Source organism: Xyrauchen texanus, chromosome 23 (assembly GCF_025860055.1).
Source record: "Xyrauchen texanus isolate HMW12.3.18 chromosome 23, RBS_HiC_50CHRs, whole genome shotgun sequence".
NCBI lineage: Eukaryota > Metazoa > Chordata > Actinopteri > Cypriniformes > Catostomidae > Xyrauchen > Xyrauchen texanus.
The window spans coordinates 18326375-18347848 of NC_068298.1; the positions used below are offsets into that span (position 1 = coordinate 18326375).

The 21474-nt window shown below is 37.7% G+C and overlaps 1 protein-coding gene across 3 annotated transcripts in view; it reads right to left on the minus strand.

The window, feature by feature from the left end:
* Positions 1-21474, minus strand: part of LOC127663196 (disks large homolog 3-like) — a 104926-nt gene that overhangs the window by 34396 nt on the left and 49056 nt on the right. For 2 of the 3 annotated variants that reach the window (XM_052154697.1, XM_052154696.1), the window contains exons 2-7: positions 7042-7095; positions 6680-6730; positions 3612-3736; positions 3216-3385; positions 1740-1876; positions 178-322 (exon numbers count right to left, since the gene is read on the minus strand). In XM_052154697.1, the coding sequence (XP_052010657.1) occupies positions 178-322; positions 1740-1876; positions 3216-3385; positions 3612-3736; positions 6680-6730; positions 7042-7095 (682 nt within the window). Of the gene's footprint in view, positions 1-175; positions 323-1739; positions 1877-3215; positions 3386-3611; positions 3737-6679; positions 6731-7041; positions 7096-21474 lie in introns of all 3 variants that reach the window. The other variant, XM_052154695.1, reaches the window with a different exon arrangement.

Below are 21474 nucleotides of genomic sequence, written 5' to 3' on the forward strand. Positions count from 1 at the left end.
AAATGGTGACTGAGGCTAACAGCCTACTTAACACTACTCAAATGGTTGTGTTCCATGGAAGAATGTCACATGGGTTTGGAACAACATACAGAGTCAATATTTCATTTTTTGGTGAACTATCCTTTTAAGTAAGTAAGATCATAGGGTGGATGGAGATCAGCAAAAGAAGGTACGTACTGCTGGAATAGTCTGGTGGGGCATACATGTCGTTGAGATGGACTGGTCCTGGCTTGGCCACTTTCAGATAGACCATGTCTGAAGTGTTCTTCAGGGCAGCCACTGCCTCCTCATGACGCACATCCTGAAGTATAATGTTATTCACCTGCGAAGGCAGACACACGCATGTTACATCAGCTTGTCTCTGAAGCATGACTCAGAACGTTCAGCACATTTGAAGATGTGGGAAGGAAGCGACTGTGGAGCGGACGCCATGTGGACCCACACTCTGTGAGGACTTTCCATTCTCCTGGTCTCAGCTGTCCGGTCACAAAAGGAAGGACAATAGGGAGAGGAAGCTGCGAAGGTACAGTGTGTTTTCCTTTGTAAGCTTTAATTGTAGATCATAACTTTACACACTACAAAATGCAGCAGTGCAGCTAGTGATCGCAGACTGGAAAGATTCTAGGAACCAGAAACTGTCCAACAAAGCAAGCTTTCTGATTGATTCAAGACACAATAGGTCTCATTACACATTCACTGTGTTAAAATTTTCAATCAGAAATCAGGATTTATCAATAAATTCACTGTTACACACAGTTTACAACCGTGAACAAAACAAAAGCAATAGAACCCATTATAATCAATGATGCTGTCTACACTGGAACTCCCGATGTGGGGCGTCACACACTATATGGGTGTCCCATTCCATTTTGTGCTGCACACGCTGGCGCTACCCCTGCTAACAACTCAAATAAATGGTTTCGAATGTTCGTGTTGAAGGGCACATTTGGACCGTGTCCAGTGTAGACAGCCTCAAGCCGTTGTGTTGCATCCCGTCAACAGATGCACCGTGTAGACAGAGTGATAGATTTTTTTGTGGATTTACAATAGTGTTTTTTTTTTTAATCTTGGTTGCCTTAGAAACATAAATACAGTATATAGTATTATTAGACATTTTTTAAATGTGTGTAAGTCTTTCTTACTTCAGAGTAACAAAAATTATGTGCCTTATAGCTTAAACTGTGATGAAAATGTAGCCAGTCACATATAGTCACTACCATATTAAAGCTGTTAATTGTGTTTCAACTTTTTGAGTATGGGACAAATACTGTAACTTGAATATCTTGCTGTGTGTGTGTTCTCAGGTGAGAGCAAATCTTTAGATAGCACATGACTATGTTTGCAGAGAATAATGAATGGCTGTACAGGAGAGGTTGTGTGGAAAAGGCACACTTTACATGTCTTCTGTTACGGCAGTCATGACTGATGTCTAGCAATTTAATTATGACATTTATGACCATTTCCCAGCCTGCTCAGTTGTTTTGCACTTATTGTACGGCTCTCCTTATCACTGCTGTGTCCTTGTTTGAGTTTGTGCTCAACTTCATATCAATTATACTGTGGCCCATAAACCTTCATGAATGAGATCTATTGTCTATAATATGACACAGTAGACAACAACAGCATCTGTGCTAGGTAATGCTGTAAAGATACATTTTGAAATACATGCAACCAGGTTACCATTGTGTGTGTATGTATAGTTTTAGTACACAAGTGCATGTGTGCAAGTGAAATCTTACAGCCAGTAGGCGATCGCCTGTCTGCAGACGTCCATCTTTCTGTGCTGCCCCACCCTCAATGATCTTTGTGATGTAGATACTGTTGTCGCCTGGGATGTGCTGATTGCCTATACCTCCAGCAATACTGAAGCCAAGGCCTTGAGAGAAGAGTGAAAGAGGGGTAGATGAATGGAAGGATAAGGATGAGTTGAATTTAATCCAGGAAGTCAGATTTTATGAGATTAATGTCAACACGAACAGCCCATTTTACTTCTGTAATGTGACATATTTCCAAATGAAACATAAATTTATCATTGAAAAAATTTAGACTAGGGCTTTGACCCATCAGGAATTGTTTTGATCCTGAAAACATTGTCTAAATATTTTTTGGTCATGGACCCTTTTCACATTTCCGGGCTTGGAACACGGAAGTGAACTATAGTGGGGTAAACGTCTATATTGGTGAGTGGGAGACCATGGCCGATATTATTTTTGGTTTCCAACATCAATAGATCAAAAGAAAAAAACACTATTACTTTTTCATGACTTTCAAAAGAGAAAATAGAGAGATGGATTATAGCTTTTAGAAGAGAGAAAGATGCCAAACTTACTGTGACTCCCTCAGCAGCTGTATTTAATACCCTATTCCAGTAGTGTTGACTATTTTTAAATGAAAACTAGAGTACTATTACACAAAGAAATCTATTACAAATTTACACTACATAATAAAACAATTAAAATATAAAAAACTTTGCTAGATTTACACAGCTAATAAGGCGAAATGCATCAAAAGTGTCAGTGAAAAGGATCCATTGGTTAGCATTAACATTATCCAATACCCTGCACAGCTTAGGTGATTTAGAGTTAGATATACATAGTTTTAAGTTTATTTTCTACAGAATTTCTAATAAATTATTTCGACTTTAAACTTTAAAGCATAAAAGTAATCCATACAACTCCAGTGGTTAAATCCATGTCTTCATATGCAATATTAAAGGTCTGGGTGAGAAACAGATCAATATAAAAATATTATACAAATCGTCTTTTGTTTTTTGCCAATTTGCATTCTTCGTGCATATCGCCACCTACTGGTTGGAGCTGGTCAAAGGTGGAGATTTACAGTACAAAAGGACATAAATATTGTTTTGTTTTTTCTCACCAAAACCTGTCATATCACTTCTGAAGACATGGATTCAACCACTGGAGTCAAATGGATTAATGTTATGCTGTCTTTATGTGCTTTTTTTATGGACCCACAGAGCCGAGTTATTCTTCTAAAACTCTTCATTTGTGTTCTGCAGAACAAAGAAAGTAATACACATCTGGGATGGCAAGAGGGTGAGTAAATAATGAGAGAATTTTCATTTTCAGGTGAACTATTCCTGTTTCAACCAAATTCAACAACTTTAAAAGGATCCATAACATAATTGTATTCTCCAAAATATGTGTGTGTGTGTGTGTGTGTGTGTGTGTGTGTGTGTGTTTGGTTTGTCTAACCTTTAGGCCCTTTGAGTAGGTTGACCTCCAAAATGGTCTCAGGAGGAGCCTGTCTTCTGCGTACCAGCAACCTGACCACTGGGCCGGCCTCTTTGAGAGCCTCTACTGCCTTGCTGTGCACTACCTCTGATACATCAACATCATTCACTCGCAGAACACAGTCATTTACCCTGAAACAAAAGAAGAGCAGAGATCAGACACAACTTATCTCACTCAAGAGAACAAAGATGAGCCACTGACTCTGCAACAGTGATAAAGTAAAAACTAACATTGTAATTCATTCTGTGAAATCACTGGACATACAGACAGTGTAACACAAAGCCATACTTACAGTAGATATGTAACACAAAGGCATACTTACAGTAGATTATGAAAGACTTGATATTGGACACTTACCCTAGTCTGCCATCCATGGCAGCAGCACCTCCAGGGATGATTTTGGTGATGAATATTCCTGGATCATCAGGAATGTGTGGATTGTCCACACCTCCAGCTATACTGAAGCCAAGGCCAGAGTTGCCCTATCAATAACACACATTATTAGAATATCATGAGGATATGGACTTACAGGACTGTTGCTTTATTCTGTTGCTTGACGTTGGCTTTTTGGAAAGCATCTGACTTTCAATACTCTGTGAATCTATATGAAATCTAAACCATCTAGATATGCGACAGCTCTGGGCCTATTTGAAATAAATGTATGCTGTTAAAAATAGAAATTTGCAATGTGTATTTCAAGAATCCAAAACTTTGTCCACTTCTGCCCCTATTTCCTATCTATTTCCCATCAACTTTTACCCTGCTGTTCCTAGTGCCAAAAACCTGAGACAGGCCAGTCTGTCTGACAGTCACATCTAGAAAGTCAGTCCTCAAAGCAGACAGCTGAGAAAATACTTCACTTTATTATTTTCTATAATTAATGAGCAGCGTTCACAGCAAATTTGAACAGAGTGGAGCTAAGATGTCCCAGTGAGCCATTCCCACTCCAGAGCCACTGAGAGAGCTCCCACTAAAAAATCTTACACACCCACAGACCTTTTAAAGTGTGATCTTAACATAGTTTATTTAGGCTTCAATGTGCAGAAATGGCACTTAGAGGACAGCCCTGCAATTATGCTGAAAGCTTAGCGATGCTCCCAAATCTAACATCTACTGCTGTTTTAATGAATGGCCTATGCAGTCAAATATAGATTAATTTGCATAACAAACTTTAAGTTTGAAAAGAACTGGCACAAAAAAAGCTTTATAATATATGCCATGCTGTTGGTTATTCTCTTCTTGAGAACATTAAAACAGGCAGTTTGGGTGGAACACATCAAAGAGCTTTTCACTTTTTAAAATAGCTAACATAGCCTAAAATAAAATTTACAGCAATGATCCATGATTTGGTGCTTGCAAGTTTGTTGCAAGTGCATGTTATTAGGGAAAAGTAATGTTTTTATTCTAGAGAGCATTTGATTGAACACAAATAATTGTAGTGCAAGATGAGACGTTAATTCAAATAATTTTGGTCTATTTTGCAAGAACAGAAAGATTGTACATTTTAAAGGAATAGTTCACCACATTTTTTGAATTCTCTCATTATTAACTCATGTATGACTTTCTTTCTTCTCCAGAACACAAACTAAGGTTTTTAGAAGAATATTTTCAGCTTTGTTGGTCCTCACAATGAAAGAGAATGGTGCCAAAATATTTATGCTCCAAAATCACATAAAGTAATCAGTAAGTCTACAGTGGTAAAATCCATGTTTTCAGGCATGATATGATAGGAGTGGGTGAGTAACAGATCAATATTTAGGTACATTTTTCAAAAACACAATAAGAAGAATGTGAAAGTTAAAGTTGAGACTGACTGAGCAGGGAGGAGAATTTATAGTAAAAATGTACTTATATATTGATCTGTTTCTCATTAAGACATCAAATCACTTCTGAAGATATTGATTCAACCACTAGACTCTTCTGGATTACTTTTATGCTAACTTGTGTGATATTTGTAGCTTAAAAATTTTGGCACCCATTCACTTGCATTGTCTGGATCTACAGAGCTGAGAAATTCTCCTAAAAATCTTCAATTGTGTTCTTCTGAAGAAATAAAGTCATCCACATCTGGGATGGCAAGAGGGTGAGTAAATGATGAGAGAATTTTCATTTTTTGGTGAACTATTCCTTTAAAAATTGTTCTGTATATCTGTGTCATGGTCCTGTCACTCTGTCAGTCTGTGTTTTGGTCTGATGGGACCATGGCATTGTCCGCCGATGTCTGTCTTTGTGTGAGCATGCAGTTTTGGTTATATTCCTGCCACGCGCTCTTCTGTCTGTTGTGTTTCATGTCTGGAGAATGGTGTCTGGGTCCTGACTTCCTGTCTAGTTCGGTTCCGGTCTGTCGGACCCAGACATTCAAACTCCTTGTCTGTCTGTTATTGACGTGGGTGCATCACACTTGTGTCATGTTGGCTGCATGCACTTGCGACAATAATCTATGTCGGTCTTTGTGTCTGTCTCTCGCGTCCGCGCATTGCGCTCGCTTTGCGTTGCACACCCAGGTCGTGAGTTGTCTTCACGTTTGTGCTGAAGTTCGGTCATTTCAGTAAGGTGTAAGGTGTGTGTGTGGCTGAACTCTCACAAAAGTGTCTTCTCTCGACTTGTTTGGCGATTGGCATGAGTGTATATCGCCTCATTGTTTTGGCTATGTGTGCTCATGCCAATCGGATGTTTTGCCTTCTTGTGAGAACATGCAGCTTTGTTATTGTTTCTGTATCACCATGTGCTTCTCTGTTTTACGTCACACCCCACCTCCTTGTTTGCTCATTATTGTTTCATTGGTAATGCCTGCCCTTTATTAACCCGCTTGATTTCTCTCCCTATTTAGGTCTCTTCATGTTTGTAGTCCAGTGCCAGTTCATCTTATCTAGTCGGTCCTGTATGTCCCTTCGAGTGCTCTTGTCGATCCTGTTCCCCTACCTGGTTTGGTCTGGTCGGTCCTGATTCCCTGGTTCCTTCTGCCCAAGCTTGAATAACCCCTTTGTCCCCTTCGGGGTTGTTTATTTTTTCCCCTCGTGGGAGTTTGTTTTGTTAATAAAAGTGTTTTTGGTTTTGAATACGTTTGGGTCCTCATCTCTGCATAACCCTGACAATCTGCTGAAAGTTCATTTTGTCAACTTTTAGGAGTATTCTAGCCATTACATAGCCTCAAAGCTTACATATATGGACCAAAAGACAAAACAAATCTAATATTGAGTTCTTGTAGTCTTTAATTAATAAAGAAGAAGACTGCTGTCTTCACAACATGGCCTAGTAAACACACTAAATGATGTTGCCTAATGTTCAATTCCAGGCAATAGATCAACATTTACTGCCATCTAGTGGCCAGGTCCTTACAGGTAGCATTGTTGGAGTAGCATATTTGCAACTTATACAAGATGGGAAAAATAAAACTAAAATAAAAGTAGTTGAATGATAGTTACCCTCTCCAAAATGATTTCTTCATATTTATACATGCCATCACTCCCATTCACCTGTAATAGACGAAAGACATTTTATATAACATAGCCTCATAAACTGAGTCATAAGGCTTGATGTAATGCCAAAAAAGGTCATTTATAATGTAAAATTAGTAAACCTATAAAATTGAAAGAATGAAAAACACAAAGACTTGTAATTATTTTTAATAATAATTTAACAACACAATAATCATTGAACCTCAACAGTCTGCATCTGCTATAATTTAATCTGATGCATATTTTCACTGTTGGGATAATTCCACATGGCAAGCATTTAGGCAGGCAGGCGCTACAGGAGGTGCTGAGAGCATGAAGTGGATACTTACATAAGGGCCTGCATCCAGTGAGTCTGCATTCACAATGATGGGGGGAGGGTTTGCCTGTGAGATGAAGAGATGCACATTACCTCAGTGTGTGAGGCCGCACACATACATCCACACACACACACGCTGTCATGAGGAGACAGTAAATGCATGCCATGGGAATATTGAGTTTCAACTGAGCATGGTACATCATCAGCATGGCATTTCACTTCAGGGAGGAAAGTGAGGACAGGACTGGAGGTGTGAAGATTACAGACGGCCTGTGATCTCTCATTTAAGAGGACTGCACGTACAGCCGAGGGGATACAGCACTACATGTGTTATTCCCCTCAGGCGAGTTTAATTTTCCATATTTTTTAGAAAGCATTTGAGTGCTACTATGTAACAGATGGAATGTAGAATGTATGAATTCAGATTTTCTAATTCAGTGGTTCTTAAATGGTGGGTTGCAAAAATGGGTCGCAGGTCTTTACTGATCTCTGTTCTGAAACAATGCTAAAGGCAAATAATGAATATAATAATAACTAACTGCCACTGACTGAATAATTGTGCATAGTATGATTGGATAACAGAATACATAGGCTTATCAACTTTTAAAAGGAAGGTGAAAACACTTGTCATATCTTTTGTTGTTGACATCAAAGGCCCTATATACATTCAAACTATGGTATTTTGGCACAAATTAAAAGTTAGATAAATTGCAGATGTGAACAAGGACAAGTTGCATCACATGCCCTCATCCTTCATAAAATTAACAAATCTATGGACAATAAAATAAAATTAGGATACACGTTTAATTAGGATAAACAATGTGTTAGACTACAATACAGTGAGTTATTAGCTTAACAGACATAATAAATCATAATAATACATTTCAGAGTATGAATTTAAAGATTTTTTTTTTTACTTTTGTACAATAGACAAGTTAGGTATTGTGTTGGATTGCCTCATAATGTTCACGTGTAAAATCATTGTCAACCCCAGCTCTAATTTTAGTAAGATTCCAACACATGAGAATGAGAACTGTGGCAGTGGACCAACTGACATTCATGGCCTTTTACATGCACAACTTGTTATGTTTGTGAGTATAGATGCGATTGATCTGTTGTGAGGTGATGCTGACAGGGCTGCTGGCTGACCAGTAGAGAGGAGACCACCCCATCACAGTTTTGTAATTATACAGTGAAGCACAAAATTATCACACCAATTAATACTCAATTCAACAGACCTCTTATAATCAGGGCAAACACAAACAGTTTTCATGAGTGTATAACATACAAATACAGCTGTAAAAATAACTTGAATTTTTGAAAATGTCCTCACAAGTATAGTAAAAGTTCTAGAGAACCCATTTGTGATGACATTTTAGCTGGTCCTCACTAGTAAAAATGGCTCATAAATCACCTAAATTGTGTTTATCTGTAAATCTAATGAAGTGCACAGGTTTCTGTGAGGGTTAGGTTTAGGGATAGGGGATAGAATATGAAAAGTATTGGATCTAACAAATATTTTCTTTATTTTATGGTTAATAAGTTTATCAATAACAACACACCAATATCTGGTCGCAAAACTTCATTTTGTCTATATATTTTTTTAATTTGTATTAAATGTAAACTGCTGGGAAATAAAAGGAGACAATTCAGGGATTTTAAACTGTATTTAGACATTTTCTCAGTACCTCAAATAAAATGAATAAAAAAATAAAGCAGCTTATATAATATTTAATAAACATTTTATTAAGGTTAAGCGTGTCTGTCGTGACAGATGTTTTCTTCAATAAATGGTCAGAATGTCTTTCTTTTGAATCGCTCATGTAACTTTAAAAGAAAAACGGTCAAAAGCGAGGGATATCAATCTTAAAATCTGACTTAAATCCTCTATTATGTTGCAGTCCCTCAAAAAGTTATAAAGTCCCTGGTAATTTATAAGGTTATATGTAACAATACTTTATTTGAATAGCTCACTATCACATTAGCAAGGGTCTGACTGTTGTTCTTACAATGTAACTTATGTTTTATGTTGGAGTAATTTACTCACCAAAGCAAATAATTACTTGATTTGGTGCTTGAAGTATTTTAAATTTGGTCCCTGGTTGTAAATCTTGACTCTTGAATGGAAGCTATGGTTCATGGTGCGTTTAGAAAGATTGTTGAAGTTTGGCTAACAGGTTGATGTAATTGTTAAGTGACACATGTCTACTCCATTCGCTGAATTTGTTTAAAAAATGTTGTAAAAAAAACCAATGCAAAAGTACTTTTAGTTTCAGGCCTTCTTTTACACCCTATTTCTTGGAAAGTGCCAATTCAGTACACATTTTAAGATCAGTCTGACTATAAATTTATATTGCGTGCACTGACGCTTTTGATCCATCTGAATTTTGAACCTGTGAAAGTATAACTGCTGCAGCTAGGTTAATATTATATAACATTCAACTATAGTGCACAGATATTCACCCCTGTCATAGTCCCTCTTGTTGTCAAAGCAGATGTGGCTGATATCGTTGCAGTCCCTGAATTATTTCTGTGCCTCAGTTAGCCAGTAAAGACTTGGAAAGACCATTTGATTTACAAGAGCATATTCTAAAAACGTTTCCTACGTCACCATCTCTATTTTCACCTGACACTTTCTTCTTCCTGACAGGTCTTCACAGGTACAGGAGGCACTCAGGAACATCTAGCTTTTCACAAAAGTTGAAATTTTAAAGAATGTTTACACCTTGTTTTCCATACAATAAATTGAAGGGAGATTGACATTATCAAGCTCCAAAATGGTAATAAAACACTATAATAAAGTCATTGTATATCCATATATCTCGTGCTCTTTATTCCAAGTCATATTAAACCATACTATAGCTTTCTGAGAGTATAAGACTGAGATTGTTATGAAGTTTGTTGTTAAGTTGTTATTAACACTCGCCAATTAAGTTGGTTTGCATTGAAAATCTTCCCCTCTGGTGCAATTCGTATTAGAATTGTCATTCTCATCTCTGCAAATTTAAACTGGCATCATGCTACATTTGGCTATGACAAGGTAACGCCAGGTTCACACATCCTCCGTGAGTGTGGCGTGACTGAGGCGCGAGTGGGCGGTCATGTTGGATATTCACATTGGCGCATCTCTTCCACGAGAAACAGCAGTGCCTCTATGCAGAAAATGATTAAGAAGTTATCTATGGTGTCCTATGCCAAAATGTTTTCTTTAATAAGGTAATAATAAACTGGTCGGGGGGCTCAGTGGCGAAACTACAGGCAGTGCAGGGTGGGCAGCCACACTGAGGCCTGGCCAATAAATACGATAAAGCTTGTATCACAAGCATGACCAGAAACCAGCAAAATAGTCTGCATATTGTGTCTGTATACTATGTAAGAACATCTTGGACAATGAACTACCCTACTTATGCACTGCTTCGATTGACACATTTTAGCACAGAGAAGCCATAGAAATGGCTACACCACATTTTAAAATCAGTGCCCACTTCTCTTATCCACTAAGATACTCCAGCACAGTTCAGTCTCCAGCTTCTCAGATTTTTCCCATTAATCCCATGTGTTTCCTCAAAATTTTCAGAAGAGATCTTAACACTGTCTAAAACTGTGTGTAGACTGGCCAAAGTCTGCAATCGCAAGTCAGACATTTCAATATGTACACAAAGACCCCATTTACTCCAGGTATTAAGATGTTTCTCGGCAGTACAATCATCCGATCCGAACATTTTGAGCAGAATTTTCCCATTATATTAGTGGATTACCTGTACTAACCTGAGCTGCAGATGCTTGTGCTTCACAGAAGTGTCCATGCATGTTGATATCAGACACATTGAAGAAGACCAATGAAGTTCTTATGCTTGTGTATATATCTGCTATTTTAATTTTCCAAACAGACTGTTATTTCCTTTTAAAGTCGCTCGTAACCGGCAAAATGTAAACTCTTGTTTCAGTGCAGCGGTTGATTGACAAGTGAGTGGTGCCGCTTCGCTGCGGCCGGGATGCATTTAGGATGGATTACAGTTTACACATTAAATATGATGTGGTCAAATATGTTTTTGACCACATTCATATGTGGTTTTTGTGATCCGATCACAAAACCTTTTAGACCCCATTTAGATCTGTATTTAGCACTGACCACATGCGATCCAATCACCAAAAATGCATCTTAATACCAGGTGAAAAGGGGTCAAACATTTCTCATCAAATTGTTCCAAAACCAAATTATCTGCGCTATACTTTCCATATTAATTTATATTTATAATTTAAAGCCCTTTACTCATAATATGTCAATAATTGTTAATATATGCCAAGAATTGCTCAATATATATCACCATCTGAGACAAATTAATTTAAATGAAAAATATCTGAGATTCTTGTGAGCAAACTTTGTCCTATGTGCTGCCATACATTGCTATTATCTCTCCAGTATAATAATTAATTATGAAATGTGTTGCTATAATAACCCAACAGACTTCCACTATCAGGCCCTTAAACCCATCAGTAAAGCCATCCTCATGGTCTAGAGGATATGGGCAGTAATCTCTGTCTTTATCACACAAAACATGCAAACAAGATAAAGGCGTCTGATAATCTCAGAGACAGTAATCTGGGATGGTGCTGCTGTCTTGGGATGGAGCTGGTGGGTGTATGTTTGTGCAACAGTATCACTGAGCTGTACGACAGCGATACATGACCTGGAGTGTCCGTGTCCTGGAGAGAGGCTTACACCATCACTGCTCAACCATAACTCTCTATCCCAGATTAAAAACCGGAGGGATGACAGAGAGGTGAGATGGTGGAGTCACACAGAGGCGTCACTAGCCCTGGGCTTTCAAGGATAAAATCCTAAATATATTTTTTTCACCCTATCACTAATGCTGCCCAAACACTTTCATCTTTATGCATTGAGATATGCAGAGTTTTAAGGTCTGAGGTTAATTCTGATTCAATCATTTATAAGACAAAAGACATTTGGATAGAGATTGTGTATTTATATACATATAATAAGTCAATGGGGTCCAGCACTTTCAAGGTCCAAAAAGGACATAAATCCTTGCGCTTGATACATGTGCAGAGCGCTGTACACAAGCTCTGTGTATGTGCGAGATGATCTGTGCACAAGCTCCGTGCATGCATCAAGCACAATGAAGTATAATAAAGGTTCAAATCATGATCGTCAAGGAGACCGCAGATGGCAAGATTTATTGTAAAAAAAAAGAGCAACCTTTTGGTCTGTTTCTCACCCAAAATTGATTGTATCACTTCAAAAGACATGGATTAAAGCCCTCAAATTAGTGAATTAACTTTATGCTGCCTTTATGTCTTTTTTGTAGCTTTGAAGTGTTGGTCCCCACATATTTGCATTTTAGATATATTCATATCACCGTCAATATATCTTCATTTTTGTTTCGCAAAAGAAAGTCATACGAGTCTGAGATGGCATAAAGGTGAGTAAATGATGAGAGAATGATCATTTTGAGAGGAACTACTCCTTTAACGGCCTCGCCCCACAGGATGCTAAATTGGAATCTGAATTAGAATAATAAAAAGAGGAACAAAGAAATTACACTATCACATAAAAGTTTTGGGATGGTGATGGAGCAGCAGCAGTGACAGTCTCATAATTCTGTGAGCACACCCGGTCTGAAGGTTTAGCTGAGCCAGATAAATCGCTGTGACTGGGGGCAGGTGAGTAAGTGGTGCCACAGCTGGCTGAGGGCAGCCACACATAATTATACAGATAGCATTCACCACAAAGTTCATGAAAGAATAGGGGTGTAATGAAAATGTTTTCTATATTTAACCCTGCTTTCAAAGCAGCTTTTATTTTGCTTCCCAATATTTTAGCCACTATTTAAAATTGTGAAATCAAAGGCAGCAGACAAAGAAAAAGTCAACTTTACTATGTTAAAACCCTCCAAACAAATCGGTCATTGGTGAAACATCTACTATATTATAATATTTTTTATTTATTTATATTGCAGTTTATACAGTATATTGCAAGGCCAAAAATTTAATTAGTTAGAATATATGCCTACTTTTGAATGAAAGACAAGAGAGAAACATGCTTTTTGCCTACACACTGTAATATGCATGCATAATGGTGTAGTCCCAGCATCTACCAGCAGGGGCTAACTGCTAAAACTAACCAAGTCTAACACTGACCCTCCATATACCAACCAGTCAAACCCTGAACCCTGGACATCACAATTCTCTCTTTTTCAATCCCTCCCCTCCAATCACATGTCTTTTCACAATCCAGTCAATTTCTGATGGATAAAATCAAGTTCTGCCACACATTATTCGTGACTAATATTTTAATAAACTCACAAATACATTAAATTACAGAAGAGAAATGAGTTGCAAACAACGTTTCATGTTGACCTCAATTATCTCTCCGGTGGTCATGAGTAAATGAACATGAGTAAATATTTACAGTATATAGATATATAAATTATTTTGGCAATATAAAATTTGCATTGATGAACTGCCACATTGATGAAATGTGTGTTAAAAGGGTTCTGTCACATTTTATTCATTTTAACACCCCTGTAGTCACATTAGGATGACTGACAAGAGGTGAGAATAAAGAAATATTAAGAAGAAAGAATGACAAATAGTACAAGGCTGGAGACTGTCCAGATGTGGCAGAAGGGAAACTCTAAAGGGTATGAGAGGGATTAGACAAATCTGGATTAGATTACAATAAATCCCTTAATTTCCTTTTAATTCAAAGACTAATCATTAAAGGGTCAGCCAGCTGTCACTGCTCAGTTATCTCCAGCTGTAACACACACACATATTTGCACACACACCATTTCTGAACATCCTACATTCCAACTGTAAACACAATCAAACTTTCATAATCTACTTGACCAAACTCTGCCTTTTATTTTCTGTGGTTTATTTTTTTTTTTTTAAATGGAAATTCTGTCATTATTTACTCAACCTCATATCGTTCCAAACTTATATGAATTTCTTTCATCAGTGGAACGCAAAATTAGGCTTTCATGATTCACTTTCATTGCAATGGTGACTTAGACTGTCTTTCTGCCACAACATTTCCTTTTGAGTCCCAGGAAACTAAGAAAATCATACAGGTTTAAAACAACAACAGGGTGAGAAAATAATGACAGATTGTCTTGCTTTTGGGTGAACTAACCCTTTAACAAACCTCTGTAGAATCTACAGAATTGCTGTCAAGAGATAGAATATCTCTATGTGGGTCCACTGATGGCTCATCTGCCAGATCTATCTCCATCTGTTGCAACCTCAGGAAATCAATGAATAAACATGTCTCTGTATCTAGAGTCAATATTTTGGATAGGCAGCTCATTTATTGTAACTGTTGCTGTAGCTTCAGTTTGCTCTTTAGAGGAGTGCATTTGCATTAGTTCCTTGCGCAACTGCCCCTGACAGGCTTTCCTAATTGGACTTGGCCGGAGACCCTTGGGACCGCAATCCAACAAAGGCACACACTGAATCATGGCAAACATTGGGGTAAGCGCTTCATCCAAATTGTTAAATAATCAACGTGTTCCTATGGCAACAGCTACTCTGGCCACTGCATTGACTGGGAGCGGATAGAGTCTACTCTCCCTCGTGCATCTTTCTCAGGTCATACATACACTGGCGACATGGACATGGCAGTGGCCTGCTCTGCCCATAAACTAGAGTGGAATTAGTGTGCCCACCCAGTAAAACAGTTCGGCTCTGCTCTCATCACACTGCATAGTTGCTAGGTATTGTCAAATACATTGGTTGGTGAGCTTCAACAATCACGGCATTCAGTGCCAGACAGCAATTAGGTGTGACCATGCTCGATAACAGTACACCCTTGACATTTTAAACCATATCAATTTCATTTCTAAATATAACCCTCTAAATAAAGGAGAGCTCTCATTTATGAAGCACATGCAGGATGTAGACTGGAACCTAGCTGTTACTATTATTAAAAAAAATAAAAAATAAAACATGTTTTTCAGTGCTAAGTGGGTTTACGTTGAAAAGATGATTTCCCATCTTGCTTAGACAAGTTATTCAAATCCTTTTTTTATTTCTGGAAATAATAATAATACAAATAAAAAAACATTATATAACATAGTTTCGACCATAAATTCTGAATGGATGCACCATAAAAAAGCTGTTGTTAAATGACTATATACCATACATGTGAGAGCCAATTCTATATTAATACACAGTTATTAGATTGCCTGGTAATTAGAAATCACATCATATAATTATATATATCTTTTGCTTTTAAATAATAAAACAATCAAATCCATGCGTTACAGTGATTTTACCAAGGGCTATTGCTTTTATTATTATTCTTTATTTATTTTTTAACTACATAAACCATGACTTATTTTATTATAGCACTACATTTTCCATATTAATCAAATTCCAAACTTTTCCATATTGATCCTTTTTACACTTCCGGGTTTTGAAACGAGGAAGTAAACTATTGCAGCGTAAACCTTGAGTGAATATGAATAAATAGGAGACCACAGCAAACAGAACATTTGCTTACCCATTTGCTCCAACATAAAAAATGAAGAAAAAAATAGAGAGCAATGAATTACGACAGTCAGAAGAGAGAATACGGCAAGTGTACTGTGTTAGAAGCCTCATCGCATCTGTTGTAACTAGTTTTTTTAAATGAATTCCAGGGTAATATAATATAAATTATAATGTTATAAATTTAATACATTTTAAATAAAAAAGTTGGATTTACGCTAATGAATAAGGCGGTAATGCATCATCACACTCCAATGCATTATGATCTGCATATATACCAAGCATATTCATTATTTAAATGAGTGTTGGGCATGTGTGTTCTGTCACAATAGCAAAATGGAGGTTCCACATTTGGCATTAGTCTGATATAAGATTTTGTACAATGAGAAGATGATCCCATGCTTCAAGTCATCCAGCTTGATAAAGATGCAAGATAGGAGGGTCTTGCTTTAGCTACATGTATGTGAAGCAAACTGTTTTATGCTGAGTAGGGAGAGAGGAAATGGAGAGAGACTAGGTTAAGCCAACTAGATATTCTCAGATGCCCTCTTTTTAAGCCTCAAAGGGTTTTTATAAGCCACGCTGCAATTCAATCAATAAAGACTTAATTACCATGTGCACAACAATGTGCTACGGCACAGGGGCTCATGGACACCAGAAGGGAAAGTCAGAGTACAGGAATGTGATAAGGAAAAAGATGGACATCTGAAGGGAGTTTTTATTTGTTGTTGTTGTTTATTCCCTGGAACAAGCACAAGCAGAAACATGTTGCAGTGACTGCCTTAAAGGTACATGGTTAACGTTTCCACACAAACAGTCCCAGCAGATTGAATTCGTTTGGGAAAATCTGGGAATTAGGTCAGGAAAGGTCTCAAAAAAGGAAAGCAAATTCTCTCTGCAAATTAAGCTAGGATATGAGAAAGTATCTTAAAGGGATAGTTCATTCAAAAAGGAAAATTCTGTTATAATGTTTTTACACAAATGTTGTGTTTCACAGAAAAAAGTAAGTCTTATGGGTATGGATCAACATAAGGGTGCATTAATGATGAAAGAATAGTAATTTTTGGGTGAACTGTCCCACATTTCATCTTTAAGCAGTCAGACGTGTCTTCTATCCTCTTTACAAAGTTACTAAAGCATGGCCTGGATAGTGGCTACGTGTTCTGTTTGGTCGTGGTAAGCGACTCCAAATGAGCCAATGAGAGGTCACCAATCTGACCTTAAGCTACTACTAAATGACAATAATAACAATTATAAGCACTATTAATAAACTACGCTTGCCTACAAACAAGTGTGCATTTACCATCTGTGGTATGTGATATATGGTAAGTTATGCAGCGTTAGTCTGACTAGTGAGTGCCGGATGACGAGGAACACATCAGCAGAATATGGGTTAATAATTCAACCTACCCTGCCCTGTCTAATCACACTGTTGCCAGGTTACGTGAACCAGTGCCGCAGCAGTGCTGTAATCATCTCTATCATTACACCGTGAAAACAGCCTCAGTCACCATTGAAATGAGAATTCGGAGCACTTTGCATTCTACTAAACATGCAGAGAGAGAATCTGATGCACCAATGCAATACGCCAATGTGTCTGCTATAGAAAATGTTATTTAAATGTAACTGTACTTTATCACATTCATATAGAATAAATGAAACAAGTCCAACTGCTTTTTTTATTCCAATACTCGCTTCTTCCTTGCTACCGGCTGGTTGCTACCCCTTGTTGCTAAGCTGAGAGCTGTGCCCACTCTTCTGCACTGGGTTGTATGCCAAGAACAACGAATACACTCAATCAGAAAAATATTTATTTATTTTTATTTGAAACCAGTGTTATTTAAGTGTCGATTTGAGAAATAAGACTTCAGGCCATGTTCTTTACTTAAAAAAAAAACCGTGGTCTGACAGGTCTATCACATCATGACCTTCCTTCTACAGCAATCACTCTGGAAATCCATAATGGTCTATGCAGCATGCAAAAGTGAAGCCGACGTGATTCGGAGGCTCAAGCTGCATTCTGATTCACAAGGTCACCACCGTTCCACACTCATCAAGGGATATGTGTAGAAGTTCACACCACTTGACAAAATTGGCTCATTTTGGAATCCCCTAAATGTCATCAAAGACGAATTAAAGGTTTGATGATGATTTGGTATGAGGTGTAAATATATATAAATATAAGTTATCATATTTTCATTTGTATATTTACAGTATATAATATATCCATGCGTATTTCTCTAGAGCTAAAATATATTTAATTCATTATATTCAAACCCCCTAAATTTTGTGATAAATGACTGTTGCATTGTTTAAATGTGCATTCAGTATTTTTTCCCCATTAAAAAGATTTACTCTTAAAGAAAATAATTGTAATTTTGAAACTTATGTTTAAAATAATTACTACTCACATGAGTTGAGGACTCTAGTCATATCAGAAACCTTTTAAAAGCTGTTTTATTCTACATGAAGTAGGGGTGCCTTGATGCCCTGAATATTACTCACTTAATCTCAGTAACCAGCCTGTTATTGGACACTTTCACTCTTGGATTAAATTAATCATTGCTGATTGTGAGCAGTGAATTTCTACAATGGCATCTGTAACTGAAAACTATTGATTTTGAATGGTGGATTTTGAACCACTAGGTGTCGCTGAATGTGACAGGGCAGAGGGCGGGGCCGGGTTGTGATTATACACACGGGGTCCCTTATCAGACTAATTAAGCCTCTGAGAGGGATAAAGGCTGACTGCTGAAGGTGGTGCGACGAGAAAGAGATAATTTACCCTCCACCCTGTCACACTGTAGTTCCAGAAGACACAAACAAGAAGTTTCTGAGTGCACCTTTAATTTGAAAATATATTTGGTTAATTTACAACATGTACAGAATGTGACTTTTTACCTGTTATGTAACTTATGGTCATGATAATGACATTGTAACAGTCACGTAATTTACAATATCTGCCGCACTTTATACCCACAAACAACTACCTAGTAAACCGCTCCTAAAATAAAAGTCTGAATAAAACTATTACCCTCAGCTCTATTTCACAATGTTTATTTTTGTTTATCCAAACTATATGTAATAATGAAGTTCTCTGCATTGACTAGTATGTAAATGTGCTTCTTTATCCTTGTTCCCTATGCCATTTACAGCGGCATTTAGACTCAACATATACGTTCAATTTGCAATCTCATACTGAAAAAATGGTAACCTGTAATTGTAAACTCAAAAATATATTTCTACTTGATCTGACCCATACAAATAGTTGGCGTCACTAATTTGCCATATTGATTAAGTCAGATTAAATAGGTAAAATTTTTGGCTTGAATAAAACAAGTTAATAGCAGGTTACATGAACAAAACATTTTTTACAGTGCACTTAAAGCTGAAGTGTGTAATTTCTGTAATGTCGGGCTGTTTGGGATACTCAAACAAATGGGGCTGCACGGTACAACTCGACTCGACACTGCTTGCTTTTTGGGGGTTTTCCACTGTGTACCTGGTAACATTTTTTAGTACCACCTCGATCGAGGTTCCAAGCAAGCCGAGCCGATACTACATGTGACGTCAAAAACCTGCAGATCAATGATTGGTCAGAGATAATCGTCACTACCAGCGTCACTGGATTTTTAAAGTTAGCAACAGCGATAGCTGTACAGCGATAGATGTATCATTTGTTCACACGACTTTCGAATTGCAAAAATGGGGAAATGGCTGGGCGCAAAACCACGCCGTGGTCAATAAATGAGGTGCCGATGTTCCTCTTGTAAGCAATGAACGAAACAAAAAAGTATTTCAGAAGTGTCTCAGCTGTTGGCCGAACATGGCTACCACAGGACCTACCAACAGTGTAGGGATAAGTACAAAATAAACTTAAAAGTGACTACAGAACCATCAAGGAAAAGTGGAAGTGGTTCGACCAAATGGATGCTATCTAGATTGGCGAGCAATGGGAGGGAGAGTGCCCTGGACTCCACGACGGAGGATGGTACGTTAACTCTATACTGTGCTTGAAAGCTACACTTTATTTAGTTGACCAGCTACTTGAAATCTTGCTTCTAAAACAACCAGGCCAAAATAACTATTACACTTGTGTAAAATCACAATGCAACAACTGCTTTATGCAGCACAATGAGCTAATAGCTAACAGCTAGCGGTCGTGTTATTGTTTAATGTTTTGTGTCGCAGTTAAGATGATGTCACGGCAGTAGAGGCGGCTAACTATGACGATCAGCCTATAATCCCACCCACGTTGAGGAGGCACTAAACAGCAGTGGAAAAGCAAACTCAGAAAAGTAAAGTGAGTAGAGTCGAGTCAAACCGTAACGTGCAGTGGAAAAGTGCCAAAAAAGAGCAATGTTTTGATAGCCCCACAGAGTCACAGTGTTTACACTTTTTAAGGAAATCAACCTAGAGATGGCATACTTCTAGTTGCTCTGCATAATAAAATGTCATATGATAAAGTTTATTTTAACATAAAAAAATTTGCACACTTTAAGAAGGCTAAATATTCTTGAGAGTCCATTTCACAGGGCACTATCGGGCAATTAGAATGTACCCTCAGAAATCACTGCCTCTGTCAGCTTTTCCACTGAGTAGCTCGGGCCATCTGAAGGCAGGACAGAAAACGGCTCAGACACAGTTGGCACTGGAGTGCACTGAAGCACTGTTGAGTCCTTTGAGAGCTGTGGATAAAACAAGCACAGATGACAGTGCTCATTCTCCTTCTCTCTCCCTCCACTCTCCTGAAGTCACAACAAGGGATCAGGTCTACATCCCTGAACTCCATCATGCCCACACCGCTCCATTCACTCCACGTGTCTGCCTTTGATTTGGCTGACCAATCGTTGGTGTTGAAAGTGTTGAAGAATTACAGTAAGTAGGACAAGGCAAGAACGACAGCAGAAAAATTAGTGCTCTGCCACTACTTTCTATATGCAATTATGAATATATTCATGAGGACGCTTATCCATATGCTGGTGTATTTACTGCCAAATAGTACTGAAACAAGGCTTTGTTTTAAATGTTCACATCAGGAATTGCCAAAACAATCTGCCTCCCATTGAGGGGCCAGATTTGCAGTCTCTCAAGCACACCTTCAGAAGCAGAGAGAATATCAAAGTTTAAGCCACATAGACCTTATTCACGCTAGTGCCATCTTTGATTTTTAATGGGAATGACAACGATGCTGCGAGGGATAGATTCACAGTCTCTTCAATAGGCAGTACTGCAGTTTAAAGGGTTTTTGGATCATTCCGCGGACAAAACATTTATAAAATATCTGTCCAAGGACATTCAGTATACAAAGAAATCCAGACAACATGAGTTGTGGAAAATCAGATGTGATCTAAGAGCCATTGAAGAGATGGTAAATCTATCCCTCACAGCCTCGTTGTCATTCCCAACAAAGATGGTGCTTGCCTGAATAAGGTCTATAGCGTACATCTCTACTGCGTTCAGAGTGACTGTAACTGACTTTTATGTTTTTATCACAGCCACTGATCTAAGGACACAGACCGTCTTTATCGCAATCAGAAGAGGAGGAACTGTTTGTATGAAGTATTGAGAATGTGATTCAGTCCGCCAGAGAGGCAACGTGGACCGAGTGTCATGGTTAGTTAGATAAAATAAAGTAGTTACTGACTTTGAAGGAAATACAATATAATTCTAATATCAGCATAACTGATAAATATTATGAAGACAACAATTTTATGGTAACACTTTAAAATAAGGTTCCATTCGTTAACATTAGTTTGCATGAACAAACAATTAACAATATATTTTTTACAGCATTGATTAATCTTAGTTAATAAAAAACAATTGTTTAATGTTATTTCAAGTTAGTTCATAGTGCATTAACTATTGTTATTACTAGTGGTCGACCAATATGGGTTTTTAATGGCCGATGCCGATATCCGGAGAGCAGGGT